This window comes from Chelonoidis abingdonii, chromosome 6 (genome assembly GCF_003597395.2).
Source record: "Chelonoidis abingdonii isolate Lonesome George chromosome 6, CheloAbing_2.0, whole genome shotgun sequence".
Taxonomy (NCBI): Eukaryota; Metazoa; Chordata; order Testudines; family Testudinidae; genus Chelonoidis; species Chelonoidis abingdonii.
This window is the reverse complement of record NC_133774.1, coordinates 82087395-82108633: the sequence shown is the minus strand read 5'-3', so window position 1 is coordinate 82108633 and position 21239 is coordinate 82087395. Positions and strand designations below refer to the sequence as shown.

At 38.2% G+C, this 21239-nt stretch overlaps 1 protein-coding gene across 2 annotated transcripts in view; it reads right to left on the bottom strand.

Annotated features, from left to right (window-relative positions):
* Nucleotides 1–21239, bottom strand: part of MEGF10 (multiple EGF like domains 10) — a 147204-nt gene that overhangs the window by 83774 nt on the left and 42191 nt on the right. For both annotated transcript variants that reach the window (XM_032798554.2, XM_075067184.1), the window contains exons 2-5: nucleotides 20660–20792; nucleotides 15930–16031; nucleotides 14257–14357; nucleotides 2411–2503 (exon numbers count right to left, since the gene is read on the bottom strand). In XM_032798554.2, the coding sequence (XP_032654445.1) occupies nucleotides 2411–2503; nucleotides 14257–14357; nucleotides 15930–16031; nucleotides 20660–20775 (412 nt within the window). In that variant the 5' untranslated portion in view covers nucleotides 20776–20792. The remainder of the gene's footprint in view (nucleotides 1–2410; nucleotides 2504–14256; nucleotides 14358–15929; nucleotides 16032–20659; nucleotides 20793–21239) is intronic.

The following is a 21239-nucleotide window of genomic DNA, read 5'->3' as shown; positions in this document are numbered from 1 at the left end:
ATTGTATTTTTTGAAGAGTGGATTCATTTCTGCACCATTTACATAACAGGTTTTATTCTTGAGTAGAATGAATATAAACGCTAATAAATTAAACACCAAATCAGGATTTACCAAACAAACAATAATTTACAATAAATTTCAGAATCCTAGGAAAATGTCTCCCTCTCTATTTTAGGATTTAATACTGCCACCCATCTCCTCTGAATCAGAGCTCCAACATGTAAAATAAATTTGGATTTCATGGAGAGTCTCCGGCTTGTCTTACTTACTGAGTTAGATATCTAGGCATATTTCATCACCACAGTATAATCATGTTATTTTATAACAACCCAAAATGTTTATAAAAATAAATAATCTGATATATTATTTTATTGTGCCTTTGTTGAGACTAAAGAAAATGCGAGTCTTGGGACTCCATGGATAACATAGCTGAAAGTATATTAGGTGAAGAGGGCAGGGGTTTATGTTATGCAAATGTTGATGAAAATCAGGTCCAGTAGTTGTCTTCCTATTGTTACAAACTATTATTTATTTGGTGTGTTTTCCACTATTGGTCTGTTTTAAGAGGCGCTGTCTGTCAGCACAGATGAGGAGATCACACAATTCTGTCATACTATACCTAGTAACAAACTTCACTGCTCAAATTAAAACTTACGCTCCCCTCTGTGCGGGCCAACAATAATGTTATTTGTTCCTAGAATGCCTATGAACAACTGAATCTTCAGCAAGACAATCCACTGAAAGCAACATCTCATTTAAGCAACCTCTCATAAAAAAGCTGGATATACACTAAACCACATGTCTCAAACATTGCTTCAACAGCATGTGAACAGAATACTCTCTTCCTCTTTAATCCTCCCTAGAAGAACAGCAGCAATCTGAAACAAATTTTTAGCAGTTAAATTTAGCTGTATTGGTATGCAAAAACTTTCACAGAGCATCACAAATATCCCATGAGATCACTCTATTCAAGGTACAATAACAAAGGCTCTTTCACACTAGGTCTTTTGTGTACAGAAAGCACAAGGTATTTTCACTGCTGAAGCTACTATGACCAGCAGTCAGAGGCAACGTGCAAAGGCAGCAGCAGTAGCAGCAGAAGAGAGTTGATTTGATACAAATATATTCAAAATAAATTATTACTGAAGGGGCTTTGGCTAAGGGAAAGTAATCCTGGAGAGTCATCCTGCAGGCCAGATGTAGTGAAACTAGTTATAATGAAGAACAACTGAAGTTCCAAGTTCTTTCAATGCCTTCAATGCACTAATTAAAATTTTTATGATACAGCAATGGACCTCCACTTCTGTTTTTTTGTAGAGTAACTTCATTCTAACATCACATACACAGTGAGCTTTTACATACAACAATCAGATTCTAGTGAGGTCAGAAAAAAAGCTGTTATTGAATAAAGCTATACACCTTAAAAGGAGATATGGAGGAACACCATTTATGTGAGTTTTCCCATAATAAATCTTGGAAAAAACTGATTTCATTACTCCACTACATTTGTATTTAAAAATACAAAACATACAGGTCAGTACCTGGGTTCCCCTACCCTCAAAGCCATGTTGTCATAGTACAGCTGCACCCACTGCTGACAGGCACCGTGAACTACAGGGAACCTGCCTGGCAGGGTTTCAACTTTCTGGTACCACCCAAGTGGGGAGGGAGAACTCTTGGAGAAGTGCAGGGACGTTCTCCAGGTCTCCAATTTCCCCTGGCAGCTTTAAGTGCTGGGTAAGGAAGGGCACTTCAATGCTGCCTACACCTTCAATTTCTCTTTCTTTCTTTCTTATTCACCCACACAGCAAAAGTGAGGCAAAGGAAAATTGGAGAGAGGGGGCTGGTAAGTGAAAAACAGTGAGGGAGAGTGAAATGAAAAGAAATCAACCAAGAAGAGAGAAAGTGATAATGAATATAGGACATGGAATAACAAAAAAGGATACTGAGTCAATGGAGGAGGAAGGAATGGGAATGAGTGAATGAAGGGGTAAATGAAACGAGCGAGGGGATAGAGTAAAAGGGGTAGGAAATAGGCAGCGGAAGAGACTAGTCAGGTTTAAACTTGAGCTTAGGCAATCATCCTTTTTGCACTCAGAAAACAAAAGTTAGAGGGAACCTTGATCAGGGCAAATATATTTACCTTCTCCAGCAATGGAACCCTATCCAATCTGGCTTGTCAATGGGGCTAAATTAATTAGCATTTTTTAATATTGGCATGTGCAGCAACTGCTTGGGAATAAATGAAAGAAATCAGACCACATACAGAGTCCTGACACATTCTGGTAAATCAGCGTAAGCTCCTCCAACAGTGACCAGGAGATCAAGCACAGGATCTATGATAATTTTCCAAAAGAAGGACAATACAGTAAAAACAGCACAAGACAGGCAGCAGCAGGTGCAAACTTACCACTAGAGCAATTGGGTCCCCCCCAGCCAGGCTCACACTGACAGGTGTTTGGAGCAATACAACGACCATGGACACATTTATCAGCACAGTGAGCTGTCAAAAAGAGAAATCAATAAAAATAAGAACATCTTGCAAAAAAATAAAAACAAACACCACCCAATAGCCTTTTCCCCAATCCAACTGTTTTATATTTTTGTCTCAAATATCTTTTAAAAACAAGAAAAAATGTTGGTAAATTCATGTTTGGTAGCTTCGCCTGGGAGTCATTTTTCAGACTTAACATGTATTTTATAACCATACAACTTCTTCTCTAAGTTCAAAATCTCAAAATAAATCCCATTAAGGCTGCTCAAATATCATTTCATGCTAAGATATGAGAAGATACTCTAAACTTTTGGAGAAAAACTCATGCCAGTTTTTGCTGCAGCAGTGAGTAAAATATGATTTTTCTCTATACGACACAGAATACATCACAACACATCAATATTTTAATATGTATCTTTATGAATGACTGTATGACTCAGAAGCAGCACAGTGAAACAAACACGATCACTAGACTAATACAAAATGCAAACTTGTTGGCTTCTCCTGCAATTATCATTGCCACTGCTGAGTAGAGCTGGCTGAAATTTTTCATTTGAAACTTATTTTTAAACAAATAAGGGTTTTTTTTGAAATTGGAAATTTGGAGGGAAAACTTTTTATTTTGACCAGCCCTAATGTTGAGTCTTTTGTGCAAGATGTGCTCTAGTGTTTGGAGCACAGAAGTGGGAGCCAAAGTGTTCTAATCCTGGGCATAAGGACTTACACTAGGTCATCTTGGGCAAATCACAATCTTTTTGCTTCAATTTCCTCACCTATAAAATTGAAATACATGTTACTTACTACCTACATAATGGGGTGAACATGAATTAATGTTAATGTTTGAAAAAGCTCTTTGAAGATGCAAAGCACAGTGTAAATTATTATTGATGAACAATCAGAAACAGTGGTCGAGCCACTAGAAGTGCATACCATTAGCATGGGATGCAGGGAGGGAAACCTAGAGCAAGAAGGAAGTTATGGGAACCCAGAGCAGAGAGGGAGCAGCACAAAGAAGACTGGAATAGGGAGGGACTCGGGGCTGTTGTGAAGACATGTCCAGAGTAGAGATTGAGGTGAAGGCAGATCTTTGTTGGACAAAAAGGCCAAACTGAAAACAAGAAAAGACATCACCATACTGACTGAGGGGAAGGGCTTCCATCAGTCACAGTGGCAGACAGGTCAATTAGTCCTGCCCTCCCAACTACCAGTAACATTATCTAATGCTTAGGCCAGGAAACTAAAGAAGCCTCATAGAATTGCCCATCACAGCTACTCTGCAGGAATTAGGGGTGGTAAATATTTAAGACTATGACTGACCGACCACACCTCACAGAGCTTGAAATCACTCTAGCAAAGAAAAACAAATAAAGAAAACTACATACACTGAAGGTACATCCCCAGGAAGGTCAGTTCATTTACACACACACACACGCACGCACACACACGCACATTGCGGGAATTTTTCAACAACAAATTCAAACAACAGTAATTTCTAAAAGATACACATGGGATGATGATTCTCTCTGTAACATCTCCAAAGTCTGTCATTTGAAAGAAACATCCACAACAGAAACCTGACCATTTATACCAATTAGAAGTGAATATTTGAGGGAGGGGAAATGAGAAATGGCTCAGCTGGTGTTTGCAAGAAGTTTAACGAGGCTACTTATGAATTGGACTTTTGTTGACTGGATGGGAAAAGCTTCAGTCCATAAGTTAATTAGTACTGAAGAATAAAAATATGTTCAACATTCCCACTGATTTTTTTCTAATTAAGGATAAGAGGCCAGAGTGGTCATCTTTAAGCTTTGGATGATAAAAAAAAAAAATATGAAAACCCATAGAGATTAGGCTGATAGATATGTGCCTCATAGACCAATAAAGATTTTGTTTATTGAGCCCCAGACTGTAAACTTCACGGTTTCACAGCTTCTAATTTTCTCTCTGGATGCTTTGTGCTGCTAAGCTCTTTTACAGAGGTGCATTAAAATGACCTTCATTAGAAATCTAGGTTAAGAAAATATATTTTTAAAGCACCAGCCAACAGAAAATATAAAGCAATCACACTGGAGGTTTTTGTGTTAATTTCCTAAATAATTAAATTAAATGATACATCATACTTTTCCACTAGTCTTATAACTAGATATGCACTACCTACATCACTGAAGATTCTTGCCCTAAATTAATGCTGTCTCACACACTAGAATAGCTACAAGTATTTTCTCAGCTAAGTCTGCTGTAAACTTCCCAATGAACCATAGGGTTTACACGGTGATAGTGAAAGCAGCAAGTCCGAACTATGTGCATGTGTGGATAAACAGGTGATTATTCACATACTATACCCAAATTTCTATGCAATGGGGCTACCCAGTTCTGCCTTGGCCCCACTTTCATTATATCCCATTATGCACACTGTGAAATACATAGAAATAACACATACAAAAGTTTATATGTGTTAATACAAGCCTAAATAATAATACCTATATAATATCTTTATAACTTAATACATCTGTAATACCTTTATGCAGAGAAATCTACTTACTAGACTGTTTTAAATTTATAAAGCTGGAGATTTACAGCCCCCATGAAAAGTAACTTTTATTTTAAAAATAAAGTGAATTTAGTGCTGGTGAAATATGCCAGGTTACCAATCCTGCAGATTGAAGTCCTTTATCTATCTATAGAGGAGATACAGCATGTGCAATAGCAGTTCAGGCTTCACCACACAGCTACCAATGTGTCCTTGATCTCAAAGGACCTCCCCTAACAGTGAGCATAGCTTAGTTTCCCTCTCCATTAGTACTTTGGCCACTCCACTAAAGCTGTTAACAAGGGTGCCATTAAGAGACCTCTTTGATGGTGTATGTGGACACATGCTCATCAGAAACTGAATTAAAACCACCACCTCATTTCACATAGATTACTGATTAACCATCAGATTGCAAAGACTTTGAGTCACTAAAGTCCAGAACTGATTTCGGTGGCCTAGAGGTGAAAGACTCTGGCCCAGATTCTCAGTTATGCCCAATGCCTGATGGGTACAGCAGAGGGGCACAAAGAAGCCGGTTGTGGCTCCTTGAATCTAGATTCAGCACTGCTCCTAGTATAGTATAGAATAAAAACAACCTTAGTCCATTCCACCAGCTGACGACTACCATACTGCCTACACTATGAGTAGAGACTGCAGAGAGGTGACGTATCAACTGCCATTTTGAAAGAAATTCGAATAGGCTTTAAACTAATTTTTCATATCCAAAACTCCTGCTGACTCTTCTGACCATTCCTTATGTACAAGGAATGCAGGATGAAGTTCATTGATATAAAGGGTATTATATAACATGATTATTAAAATATCTTGGAAGCAATAACAAAGATAATTTAAAATATCAAATGAAAATGCCATATTTACAAAATTCTACACAAAAGGAGATCCACATGTAATTCTTTACTTTCAAGAGGTTAAACTAAAGTTGAGGAACATTTAAGTAATATAAGAAAGGCAGGATCACATCCTACATGTGCCTAAGAAAGAAGAGAAAAGAGGGACATGAAACATTTCTTAGTTAATCTTCTTAAATCCAAAATATATCTAATTCAAGAAATTTTTCTTTCCTACTCAGGACACTAATATATCCATAACTGTTTACAGTCATAAAAATAAATTATTTGTTTCCCACACATCTTCTGTGGTTACTGTTGGACTCAAAGCATCTGAACTCAAGCCAGCATCCTTAACATATGTTATGTGAGGCAAAAAATACCACATCATCAAGTTCTGGCATTTTAAAACTCTAAGCTAAATTCAGAGCTGGCACCAAACAGCAACAGCATCTGCTCCAGTGGAAGGAAGTGCAAATAGGGGCATATTATCTGTGGAGGTGTGTAATGTGTCAGAAAAGATGTGAGAAGACTTGCACTGGGCTGTGGGCGGGACATAACTTGGATTAGTGAAAAAGCTGAACAAGGCATGGCATCAAGGAAAGAGGTCCTGTTAGCACTATGGCCCACTAAAGAACTTTCAGACTTGATGCTAACATGTTCATGTACAAGGATTGGTGTAACTTAACATTGAGTCTGTCTAGTTCAAATAGCACCAATCAGTCGTTGACAGTAGTAAGCAGCATGCAGAAAGCACATTCAGCACTGCCAGATCAACCAATGCCAAAACAACCATTTATACGAAAAAATGAGAGTATTTTTCAAATGAGAACACATTGCTGAGTAAGCTCAGTACTCATATTAAAATGTTAAAAGTGTTATCCGCATAGAACATAGCCATTTTTATTATTATACTATTGCAACTGGTGGTGGCAAACTCTCCACACACATTTTCAGACATATCTCAGGATCGTATCATGGTGAGGGGAAATCATACCAAGGGAATTAAACCATGTTTAGTGCATATAATACAGTTTCAGATCAACTTGCAATTTTCAGACACTAACCAGATTAGTCTTACCACCAGTACAAAGGCCTCTAATTGATACTTGTCTATTATCACGGGGTACAGACAGACAGTATGACATTTAGAGAAAAGATTGCAATCCAGAAACCAATTTTTACATTAATGTGCTACAGTACACCACCTGTGGTGCAAATTTAGACTTCTCTTCAATTCCACCATCTACTTAAAATATTACACTTGAGTGTTGGAACTTATATGTCCCATTAATCTTATACCTTTACTTGTGCATCAGGCCTGTCAGCTGTGAAACATAATCAGGTGAATCAAAATTTCTGAATAGAATTTTATGAATCCACACAGTAACAGAAAGTGATATGAAATTTCTTAATCATAAAGCCATTGTGGACTGTGTTTAAACAGCTGTGCATAGAATTATCTAATGTCAAAAGAAGATGCTGAAGAATTCACTACAGTAAATCTTGAAATGAGAAAGAGGGTTTGATCTTTCATACAAGGAATGCACAATTTTTTGAAGAACTTTATCAAATACTTTGAAAAGAATTAAATCTATATTGCTCAGGAATAGGGCTAGGTGAAAATTTTCAGATTTTTTTTTTTTTCAATGAAAACGGCAGATTCAGATCTACTGAATTGTGAATCTGCCAAATTATTTCAGCTGGAAAATAAATAAAATAAAATTTTGAAAAAGTCAGAGAATGTTTTTGACATATTTGAAATGGAACGTTTAGATTTTTCAATTGAAAATGACTTCTCATTTTGAATTTTACTTCATTTTTTTTTAAATTATAGGTAAAAAAGCCCTTGAAAACAAAATGTTTCATTTCAGGTCAAATAAAATGCATTGTTCATTCTGAAATGATTTTTTTTTTTTACTTTTACAGTTTACTGAAGTTTTTTAAAAAAATGTTAATTTGGGGTGAACCCAAAACAACCACAACCACAAGCACTTCTTTTCTTCCATGTTTTGATTCTGCCACTGAACTGAAAAATTGGTTATTTGCAAAACTCCAGAGAGAAATATATTTATAAAGGGCCAAATCCCCAAGACCATACTTGGCAAAACTACATTTGAAGTTGAATGGCTGAATCATGATTCCACTGCCCGACAGGCATCGATCTAAGCTATAGCCCAGTTTCATCTCTGGGCTAGACTCTGTGCCCAAAAAGCAGTTAGAGGATATTGCATGTGTCTCTGTAGTGGCCACAGAACAAATCCTAAGTCCCCATCCCCATTCCCTCTTTCACAGGCAGAGTTCATGAACCTGTCCTCCATTGCTGCATATGGCAATGGGATCACTGGGGAATGATGTTGGGAGGAATGTCCCAGCATGGGGAAAAATGGGGAAGCAGGTTCTCCTTGCTGACCGACAACTGACAGGAGAAAGGAGATACAGTACCAGATAACTGCCAAATGGAGCCATCAACCCAGAAAGTACACTGCAACTGAGAATGACTCTTCTAAGGCAAAAGAAGTGAGGAGGAAGAAGGGCTCATCTGTCACAACCTCCCTAAGCCACTACCAAAAGCATGTGGTGTTGGTGGGAGTGGAGGCAAACAGAATTCTGATCCCCAGAATCTGCTATCCCCTGCACAGATAGCTCCCTAGAAGTTACTGTAGTCACTGGGGGAAAAGACTCCAAAGACCCTGTGAGGAGAAAAGGAAGGAGGTGGGATCTGCAGAGAGATGGTGGAAAGCTCTTCTGAACTTCTGTGGGGCTCAGCTGCGATCAGTTTTTCATAAATTCACAGATTTGAAGGCCAGAAGAGACTACTGTGATCATCCAATCTGACCTCCTTTATAGCATAGTCCAGAGAATGTCCACAAAATAATTCCTAGGCTAGGGCATATCTTCTTCAAAAATATCCAATCTTGATGTAAAAATTGCCAGTGACAGAGAATCCACCACAACCCATGGTAAATCGTTCTGATAATTAACTATTCTCACTGTTAAAAAATTTACTTCTTATTTCCAGCCTAAATTTATCTAGTTTCAACTTCCAGACATTGGATCATGTTATATTTTTCTCTGCTGGACTGAAGAGCCCATTATCAAATACTAATTCATAAAATCATAGACTTTAAGATCAGAAGAGACCATTAGGATCATCTAGTCTGACCTCCTGCACAACGCAGGCCACAGAATCTCACCCACCCACGCCTGTATTAAACCCTTAACCTATGTCTGAGCTATTGAAATCTTCAAATTGTGCTTTAAAGACTTCAAGGGGCAGAGAATCCTCTAGCAAGTGACCCATGCCCCACGCTGCAAAGGAAGGTGAAAAACCCCCAGGGCCTCTGCCAAACTGCCCTGGAGGAAAATTCCTTCCCGACCCTAAATATGGCGATCAGCTAAACGTGAGCATGTGGGGCGAGATCACACCAATCCCAGGAAAGAATCTCTGTACTACTCGATCTCACCCTATCTAAACATCCAACAGGTCATTGGGCAATTTACCATAATACAAGATCAAATTAATGCAAATTAGGCTATCCCATCATACATCCTCCATAAATGTTTCAAAGTTAGTCTTGAAGCAGATGTCTTTTTCGCACTGTACCCTTCCAGAAGGTCGCTGTTGTTCCAGAACTTCACTCCTCTGATGGTCGAAACCTTCATCTAATTTCAAGTTCTAACTCTACGGCATTTTAATAATCATTTTATCTTTGTGGCCATTGCTACTGAGCTTAATAATTTTCTCCGTCCTGATTTTATCCTCTGATAATTTATAGAGAGATATCATCCCTCAGTCTTTCTTTTTGTTATCGTAAACAAGACAACTCTTGAGCCCCCTTATAAGATAGGTTCTTCATTCTCGGATCATCCTAGTAAGCCTTCTCTGGACTGTTCCACAGTTTGATTCATCCTTTTAAAATCATGGGAGACCAAACTGCACACATTCCACGATGGGGTCTCACCATGCTTTGTATAACGGTACTAACACCTCTTATCTCTAATGGAAATACATCGCCTGATACATCAAGACACACATTGGCTTTTTCACGGCCATATACATTGGCGCTCGTAGTATACCGTGATCAACCAATCTTCAGAGTTCTTTGTTCCGTCCTGTTTATTCTAAACTAATGTGTCCCAGCTTATACAAAGAGTTCTTGTTATAAACCTAAATGCATGCTTTGCACTTTTCACTATTAATTCACATTGACTATACAGTACAAGGTAATGCTAGTTCTTCCGTATGATATCCGTCATTCTCTGTATTGAATACTTCCCAGCTTTGTATTGCAAACTTTAATCGCAATTCTCATTTTTGTGCCAGGGTCATAAGAAAAAGATTAAATAAGATTGGTTCCCAAACGATCATAAGGAATCCATAGTACTCCTTACCAGCCTGACAGTTCACCTTTCAGTATGACCCGTTGTAGTCTCCCCTTTAACCAGTTCCTTATCCATCTTTCAATTTTCATATTGATCCCCATCTTTTCCAATTTAGCTAATAATTCCCCACGTGAAACCATATCAAATGCCTTACTGAAATCACGGTAAATTAGATTCACTGTGTTTCCTTTGTCTAAGAAATCTGTTACCTTCCCAAAGAAGGAGATCAGGTTGGTTTGGCAAGATCTATCTTTTGTAAAACCATGTTGTATTTTGTCCCAATTACCATTGACCTCAATGTCCTTAACTACTTTCTCCTTCAAAATTTTTTCCAAGATTTTGCATACTACGGATGTCAAACTAACAGGGCTAGAGTTAGGCAGATCACTTTTTTTTCCCTTTCTTAAAAATAGGTATTTATAGATTCTATTTAGACACCCCAGGCCATCTCTTTGTTAAGCTAAATAGATTGAACTCTTTGTCTATCACTATAAAGCATGTTGTCTAATCCTTTATTCATTCTTGCGGCGCTTTTCTCAACCCTCTTCAATTCAGCAACATCCTTCCTGAATTGTGGACACCAGAACTGGACATAGTATTCCAGCAGTGGTCACATCAGTGTCAATTACAGAGGTAAAATAACCTCTCTACTCAAGATTCCCCGGTTTATGCATCCAAGGATCACACTAGCTCCTTTGGCCATAGTGTCACACCAGGAGCTTGTGTTCAGCTGATTATTCACCTTGATTCCCAAATCTTTTTCAGAGTCACTGCTTCTCAGGATAGAGCCCCAAATCCTATAGGTATGGCCTACATTCTTGTTCCTAGATGTATACATTTACATGTAGCTGTATTAAAATGCACATTGTTTGCTTGTGTGCCCAGCTTACCAAGCAATCCAGATCAGTGACCACTCCCCCGTTCTTTTGTCATCTGCAAACTTTATCAGTGATGATTTTATGTTTTCTTGTTACCTGTGGTACTAGACATCCAAAATGAAGCTCATCTCCACAGAAGTAATGGAGGTGAGTGGCCTCTGGTATTTAGCCCACTGGTACTTTAGCCAGAGTACAAATTAAAGTTCTGGCACCCTTACTTATTCTGGCACCCTTACTTATAGTAGCATCATTTAAATGAATGGACTGATTCTTTCTCTCTCCCCTAACATTTGGGGGGAGTTATTTAGATTTCACATCTCCTTTAAACTAGAACAAAAATATATTTTTATTCAGATAATCTCCATTCCCACCCTACTTGAAAGAATGTATAACTTTGAGTTAGTGATAATGAGTGATTTGATCTTAAAGAACACAATGAGTGTTATCTAATTATGCATCAAGAAATATGATTGGCATCTGTCATGTGTGGGGTCTTCTCTCATTCTCTGTCTAAAGTAAAAACTGTTTTTATTTCTGAAAGCATAAGGGTCTAATTTGTGGGCAAATTAAAACCACCACTAGCAAAGAATGCTGACAAAGGCTTTTTCACAGTGCTTTACAGGTGTGTTTCCAGGGATGAATCTGCACTCCACAGCAATGGATTCTGATTTCCCTCTAAAAAAACTGAAATATGTTTTGGCTGTGGTAGCCAAAAAGAACATATTGAGTAAACAGTGGTTTATGCTAGGTCACCTAAGTTTTGCTGATCGGGTTGTTTCACTTGCTAGGGCATTATCCAGACTTTCAGAAACAAAAAGTTGGCACTATTCCATTTAGATGACAATGGCATTATAGAATAAACTAAGGATTTAGCAAGTTTTCCTTCATAAACTCAATAAGTATGTCAATTGACAGTCAGAATGGCTACAGTTATTTGCCAGCAGATTTTTCCAAACACATCCCTGGCAATGGGTTTGGAATCTAATTTTAAGAAGATGGCATTTTATGGAACATGGTGTTCAAAGCAGGTCATAGAATCAGAGAAATGTAGGGCTGAAAGGGACCTAAGCCACATCTCCAGCACCGAACTGTGTGTAGAGAGCCAAGGAGATCCACCTCAGGAAGGGAAACTGAGGCAGTGCCACACTTGGTCAGCGGGGAGGGGAGGTGCTACAGGGAAGCCACATCCCACAACATTAACATATTTTGGTGGTTAACTATCTTACAGTTAGGAATTTTCCCCCAATATCCAACCTAAATCTCCATTGCTGCAGATTAAGTTGATTACTTCTTGTTAGTATATATGCAAAGTGCCTCAGGTGACACATGACCAGGATTCATCACCAAATTTGGTCAGCTGGTTGAATCATTAACCTGCCCAGGCCAGGTACTGATGGGGAGTGTGATGTGAATGCTGATCCATCCCCCCTCAGATTATTTCTTGACCTACCTTCAATGGACATGGAGAAAATTTCATCACCATACTCCTTATAACAGTCCTTAACAATATTTGAAGACTATTCTCAGGTTCTCCCCCAGCCTTCTTTCCCTAGATTAATCATGCCCAGTTTTTTTTAATCTCTCCTCAGAGGTCAGGTTTTCTAAACCTTTTATCATTTTTGTTGCTCTCTTCTGGATGCTCTCCAATTTGTGCACATCTTTCTTAAAGTGTGGCACCTAAAACTGAACACAGTGCTCCAGCTGAGGTCTCACCAGTGCTGAGTACAGCAGAATAAATACATCCCATTTCTTTCATCTGACACTACTATTAACACACCCCAGATTGACATTTTTCACAACTGCTTCATATTGTTGGCTCATACAGTTTGCGAACCATTATAACCCCAAGGGTCTTTTCAGCAGCACTACTGCCTAGCCAGTTATTCCCCATTTTGTAGTTGTGCATTTGATTTTTCCTTCTTAAGTGTAGTAATTTGCACTTGTCCTCATGGAATTTCAACTTGTTGATTTCAGACTGATAATCCTATGGAAAATATTGCTCATATAGGATAGATAGATAGTTGTTAGATAGAAAGTTATTTTTATATTTGAATAATAAAGGTCTAGTAGTAAAAGTCAATAGTAATTTGCCAAGTAAGAATCAATTATAGAACTCGCGAGTGTTCATGTGCTAGATCCCTAATCAAATAGCACAGTATTCTGTGCCACGAAAACTGAACCATACACAATACTGATGCTCTCTCTCATTTCCATTTCCAAAATCCCATTTCCTGGTGGCAACAGCGGACGAAGAGTATGCTCCTGAGAATCTAAATGTTGACAAGGGAAGAAGTTTCACCCAAGACTATAACCATTCAAAAGCCAGCCATGAAATAACATATGTTGTAATTGTTACTACTTTAGGGCAATAAATAGTGAGGTGCCAAGCTCCTCCTGAAAGCAGGACAGCAATGGAAGATAAGATGCTGTAAGAATTCTGAAAAACTCCCGGAAGCGGCCAGCAGCAGGTCCGGTTCCTAGGTAGAGGTGCGCAAGCAGCTCTATGTGGCTCTCACCCACAGGCACTGCCCCCGCCCCCAACGCCCTTTGGCTGGTGAGCCGGTGTTTAGGGCAGGGGCAGCACACGGAGCCTCATGGCCCCCCTGCCTAGAAGCCAAAACTGCTGCTGGCCACTTCCAGGATGCAGCATGATGTCAGAACAGGAAGGAACTAGCCTGCCTTACCCGGGCAGCACCACCCATGGGATTTTTAATGGCCCAGTCAGCTGTACTGACCAGAGCCACCGCGACCCAGTACCTTACATTCTGCGACCCAGTACTGGGTCGCGACCCTCAATTTGAAAAACACTGGTCTAATATTAAGTATTTATGTATTGTGTTGGAAAGGACACAGACACTTGTACTGTATGAGGTGCGACATGCCAGCTGATCATTAGTGAAAATCATGTCAAATGTATCTACTTATGCATCTGAGGTCCAATTATCCTGTCATCTGCATATGCACAACACCAACTGACTTCAAAGAGAGTTGCACGTGCACAACTGATGAGATAATTGAGCCCCTGGTAATTCAAGTTCCACAAGTCTATCTCCAAAGAGGAGTGAACCCAGGATTTTGATAAACACATGGAATTTCAAAGCAATACAAAGTTCAACTTACGGACACACATTTCCCTGCTTTCATAAAATCCAGGACAGCACTGAGATTTCCGTCTGTACATTGTTTTTTCTCCATGCCTGTAGGCAGTACGGTAACTGATTCTAATGAAAAATAAATGGATATTACATTTCTTATAATGGCTTTGAAATAGAACAATGTTTAATTTAGCATATTTAGAAATATCTTCGGTTGATACATAATACAAGAGAAACAAAAACAAAACCAAAGATTTGGCTTTATTGTTTGATAAATTTAACAATATCAATGTTCCATTCTGGAAATCTGCCAGTATTACCATTATAAACCCTATTTTTCAGGGGTCAGTAAAAAAGATTAAGCATTCTGGTTATTTACCTACATTTAAGCCAATAGGTGTCATCGTCTTAGATTTTGACATTTCTGGAAATAGAGTTTTCTAATGTAACATTTTCTAGAATAAAATTAAGGAACTACACAACACCAATTGGCCAGCCTATAAGATCATTATAGGTTCCAATTTCCAAAGGCAATAGTTCTGGAAATTACCGTGCAAAAGGTTTACTCAGGGTGTCAGAGCCAGAGTCATACTGCAGGGTTAAGAGAAAGAGAGCACAGCTCTATGGGCTCAGATTCTGAAAACTGCTAACTTTTGTGAAACATGAGGGCACTCAGCATTTCACAGGCATGAGGCATTCAAGCACCTTGCAGGATCACACCCCATGTGAACAGAAGCACTAACACAACAAAAGAAACACAAATTGTGTCAATGTGACAATGGTAAAGAATCACAGAAAGAGTTGCTTTTTTTTAAACAGTAAACAAGCAACTTTATTAGAATAAGGAATATAGCTTTATCCCTACAGCCTCTCTCTCTACACTTTCTCTCTTCAATGTAGAGTTTCAGCCTAGAACCTTCCCAAGCTCTCTCCTGCCTGGCTTCTGACTACAGATTTAAGGAAACAATACACATAGCCTCACAAAACCCGACCTAATATGAACACTGAACAATGAACAGCACACATCTAAATGGCAACATAGAAGACACGTGTTGTCAGTACAACATCTCCATGAAGTCTGTATCACTTGTATTTCGTATTGTCAATATTAAACTATCTTATGTGGTATGTTCAAGGAGTAGTTACCCAACACCACCATAACTAATGGGTGTACCATACTGGGCAGAAGAGAAAGAATACTTTACAGCTGCTGAGGCCAGTTCTGAGTCACTCATTCCTTCCTTATTTTGTTACTATGCATAAGAAAGGGATTTCCTTAAACAAGCCTTTTTTCCCCCTGAAGGCAATGTTCCCTTTCTCCAAAGAGGGCAGCAAGTCATATGCCTCATTTTACACCTCCCTCCAGTTACTCCTTATAGGAGCTGAGAGGTATCATATTTTGGTATATCATACAAATCTTTTTTTAACCTGGTCACCACCTATCAGATACATACCACATATATGATGGGTTGATAGACCCTATGATCTTGACAGGGACAAATGCTATAAACACATATACTATTGACTGATTTAGACAAACATTTTCCAGATGAGGCGAGCTGTAACTGCTAGACAGTTTATTTACTATTGTTGAGGTATGTTGTACACAGCAGTCAGTTTTTAACACACTAAATATACACCTTTCATACATTACTACAACAAATGAACAATTTGAAAATATTGATAATTATAAATTACCTGTGTCGTGTGCATTTAAACCAGTTCAATATGTCAGTACAGCTGGTGTAGTAAATTTGATCAAAAGGATGTGGATAGGATTCTTGAACTGTAACTGAATAACTGAAGAAAAAGAAAACAGATTACTGAGCAAGTATGTGCTCATAGTATTACTATTTTTACAAAGAAAAATCAATCCCGGTAGCTAGAATTGATGACTACACACAGGTCTTTGGGGGAGAGTCAATAACCTCTAGAAATACTTATATCAGTCTTTAACAATATATGAACGTGACAGTCCTTTTCCATCCAAGTTTGCCTTCACAGATGCAGACCTGCAGAAGAGATGTTCCTTGAGCCTCCCTAAGAAACAGATCTACGCATTACACTACCCAGTAAGACTGTCCCCGTACTAAAGGTAGAGTCTGTGACTGTCAAGCTCAAACTACTATGTATGAAAATTTAGGAAATGGCATCAAGGCAGCACTTAGCACACTCAATGCTTTTTCTACTGTTTTACCAGAAGTAGATGTAAAATGGAGTGGCAAGTTTTTCCCTGGGTGCCTAACAATCAGAGATGACAACTCCAAAATGGAAAACAGCTAAAAAAGGACAGAATTCACTGAATGGAAGGTTCTCTCATCATGATGGTATTTTGGAACAGGGAGGAAAAAGAAGGATGAGCCCTGTGCCTCACTACACTGAACTATAAAGTAGGCATCTCAAGTACTTTCAAGAAAGTGGAACACCTCCAACCCCAAGCCAATACCCTCCTCAGTAGTGATTATCAATGTGGGAATATCCCCATCCTAACCAATAATTGCAGATTTGTTACTTTCTGTAAAGAACCCAAGATCTAGGTTCCTTTCTCACTGACTTCTCCTCTCCAGGAGGGAATAATACAGCAGGAATTACAGCAATTACAGCTCTAATACTGTAGATATTTTCATGGCCTGTGGCACAGGCTCTGAGGGAGGAGATGGATAGCTATCCCAGTCTTCAGCCATCTTGCTGTTACAGTAGCTATACTACTAAGAACTGTGAAACGGAAGCGTTTATTTTGGTTTCTCTTTTGCACATGGGGCCATGAACAGGTCAGTTCATAGCAGCAAGTCGTTTATGAGGCATTATGAGCCTTACATGCCCCAGAAGGCCATTCACCCACTCTGCAGAAAAAGGGCCAGCTCCTGAGAGATGTTGAGCACTCTCAATTTTAATTGATTTTAGTGGAAATTATGGACATTCAATAGCTTGGAGGATTGGGTCCTAAGGCCTTAATTTGGTACTATATAAATAAAATAAAACAAAATAATCACCATCCTAACAGAAGCATATCAGTACATACAATTTAATTTTTGCTCTACATTTATTTTTTTCCTTAATATTTTCATGCAAGTTTATTAAAGATACAGACCACTAAGGGTTATTGTTCTTTGGGTTGTTTGTTTAAAGACAGCCTTTCATTTTGTGCCAAATTTTCAAACTTGGGAGGTCATATTTCTTTTCAAGAAAACTGTACCTGAAATTAATTATGTCTATCAAAGAAAGTGATCACTAGATTCTGATTTATTGAAGACTTTAATAATTCAAAGTGGATGGCAACGACAACTAACCAATGTAATCATTTAGAAGTTTTTGCAAAATGACTGAGCCCTATTATGCTGTGAATTGTTGATTGTGAGAAAAGTATAACAAGAGATCTTACAGTTAACTAAAGACTAACATCTGCATCAGTCATAATATTTTAATGTTCTTATTCCCAATCCTAGCATTGTCCATATTTTGTGAAATGGAAAACAGCTAATTGCCACAGATTGGATCTTAACAACCTAATAAATCCTATATTATGCAGATATTAACAGATAGCCAAACATAAAATTGATTTGTTTCATTTTTTAATGTCTACCATGTTGCAATTTCCACATTAAAAACATAGAGCACAAGACACAATAGTGTAATGAATATATCCACTTGTATTGAGATGTTTCCTGATGAATATTAAAGTTAAAAAATGACAACTATATGTAAAATTGAAGCTCATCAGGAAGTAAAAGCTTAATTAAGAGGTGAACCAACCATCTTTAAAGAACAGAGAGAAGACACGAACTGAAAAAATCACAGACCTCACTAAAAAAAAGAATATTGTTCTGCATACAGGTAGGGACTGCTCTGCTGGGTAATATATCTGATCAAATGGAACTAAGACTAGATTGTTTAAAGAAAAGTAATGTAAATCTGAAAAATCAGTTGTCTCAAGTGAGGACCAAATTGGAGAAATAAAGGCAGGAGACTGAAATTTGTAATACATTTTCCTGAGGATATATCAAGGGAATAAGCTTTTAAATAATCTCACTGAGCAGTTGGAGAGCCAAGTTTGGAGCCATAAAATCAGGTTTCTTGGCCAACCAGAGAAAGTAGAGAGAGAAAATCTGCTAGGACTTCTAGAGAAATGTCTGAAAAAACTGTACCTGAAATCCTCTTTGAATACTGTGAATAGAAAGACTTAGAGGGATGATTAAGAGAATACCTAAAGTTATGGTATATTTAGATACTAAAATAACAGGAATCTTAGAAATATGTTGGACGATAATTGCAGACAGTGTGTAGAACAATTATTTCCTGTAACAGATTAAAGAGAGAAAGTGTATTCTGAACGAGACTTAGAAAGTACGGGACATTAAAGATAAACACATTTTTTAAAATGGCTTCCAAGAAATGCAATTTTAAAGTGTTAGTTTTATTTCCTGCCAAACTACATGTGCAACTCAGTGGGAAAGTATACGTGGTTTGGGACTCAAAGCCTGCAGAGAAGCCATTGGAGCAAGTGGAATCCTTCTACATTTCAGAGGAGAAAATAATAACTGAATCTTAGAAAACTCTTAACCAGACTGTTTGTGCTGGCAATAAATCAACTTTTCACCGAGTAATGGGATTATAATGTATGAGAGTGAAGGGTACGTTTTCTTCTGTGGTGCTAATTCCCTGGGCTGGCCACAAACATGTGCCAAGTGTGCGGCCAAATAGGGCTCCACACATTTGGTGTCCCTGATCAGTCAGTATCTATTCCAAGACAGCACCTACAATCTTCCCTTCCTGTTTTGACCACTTACCTTGAGAAGGGACATGGGGGATCTAACTTTTTCAAGTGTCCAGAGCCCACTCCCTGCTGCTTCCTGCATCCTCCTAAAGACAAATAACTCTAATCCCATCCAGCTGTCATACTCTGTCCAACCAAATGTTATGGGGGTTACTCAACTTCCCTGGGGCTCTGCACTTCTTACTTTACACAGGGCCAGCTCTGTTCATTCCTACTATGATCTCAGTTCAAGTGTAATGAGGGTTTTATTACTGGGCGAGCCTCTTACTTAAAGTTTATAGGAAATGCCAATGACACAAGCAGCAATAAGCTGGTAGCTAGTGGTAACTCTTTTGTACCTACTGTCTGTTCTGAATGGGAATATAAATGCTATGGCAATTTTTAGTTTGTGATTGGATACATTCTAAGCCCCAGAAAATGGAAGGATGAATGAAAGTTGACATTTAGAAACACTAGGCAGATTTGTTACATTTTTGTTTTCTGCAGCCTTTAATTATTTATATTAAAGAAATCTTGCAACAGATAAATGTAAACAAAAAGAAAAGAATTATCTTGTAGCTTCCTTCAAAATCATCCCTAGAGCTAAAGACAGCCCTCCCCATCCCCCCAGCCCCCATATAGGTATAAAGTAATATCAAACAAGCTTCTGACTTTGTGCTTGACATTCAGAAACCGGGTATTTATTCAGCTAACTACTTGATATATATCAGCAAATACAAATTTTTGCATATTCTAACTTGCATGTGAGAATTTAAGGCTAGAGAGTTGAAATGTTCCACATGAATCTCAGAGTATTTGTTGGATCAGGCCCTTAGAGGCCATTTTTGATAAACAGCCCATAAAGTGTAGAAATATCACCATAAGACATGTGTCTCTACTAATGCTCACCAAACTCTCAACACTTAAATATATAATACAATTTACTTCTGATGCCGGAAGAATAACCTAGAGATGTCCTCAAACTAACAGTCAGCCTGACTTACTGACTAGCTGATCAGTTGTAGGCATTATTAAATAATGATAATGAGACCATGAGGCATGGTTTCATTATTATAATCTTCATACATGAAAAGAATGGAAAACAAATGCTTATTGTTTAATCTTGTCTTACCCAATGTGAACATTCTACTGGCAATTATAATGAAATCATGAAAGCAACGGACTAACTAGACTGATGAATTTATAGCCATACATTTTAAATTTCTGAATCTCATCAAAAAATTAAGCCAACAAGTCTTCATGTAGACTCAGGGAAAGCTGAAAAGTAAAGGAGCACTCTAATCATACTTGGCCCAATTCCAGTATGGCTAATTATATTCTGAATATGCAAATTCTCCTGCTGAGTTAATTGGATAAGGTATTCTTATTAACTTCTGTCCCTGTACGGTTGTGTAATGTTATTGGTGTCCTTATAATGGATGCTACATCCTACCCCAGAGATGACTGCATTTCAGTGTAAAGCAAGATGTCCCTTTATATATACATGGCCGAATTTTTCATTTTTCCCCTTGTAGTAACTGCAGGATCTAGTCCACAGTTCATAATTTTATAAAACACTTTAAAGCATGTGAAATGCCCTGTATAAAATCAATAATAAATATAATCAGAAGCAACTAAGGATATATCAGGTCTATGATGCTCATAGAAACATTACCTCTCCCAGTGGCTACACACATTTGGATCTTCAAGATTCAAGGATAATGTTGTCCCCATCCAGTGATGAAACAATACAACCGGGAAGCACACAAACCAGTTCAAATTAATAATCATCCTTTCAAATAAATGACCTGTGAACAAAAACATGATTTATATTATGTCAAGGTAATATTCAAACTATAAACATAGGGAGACAAATTCTTCCTTGGTGAAACTCCATTGGTTACACCAAGTTAGAATCTGGCCCCAAACCGGATTATGTAGGATAGCAGGCATTTAACAGCAAGACACATGGTGACAGCCTCGTAGTAGGAATACAAGGCTCTCCTTAACAGAACTCAAAATTAGAAATTAAATGTGAATGGGTTAGATGGCATTGAGTGAGTAAATGCACTTCAGTTTCATCTCTGGAGATCTGTGTAGGGATAGTCCCGATATTTGAGGCTTTGTCTTATATAGGCACATAATACCCCCTACATCCTGTCCCGATTTTTCACACTTGCTATCTGGTCACCCTAGACCTGTGTCACAAGTGAAATTGTGTTAGATGGGCTCAGTTTACATACTAGTGGTTATCT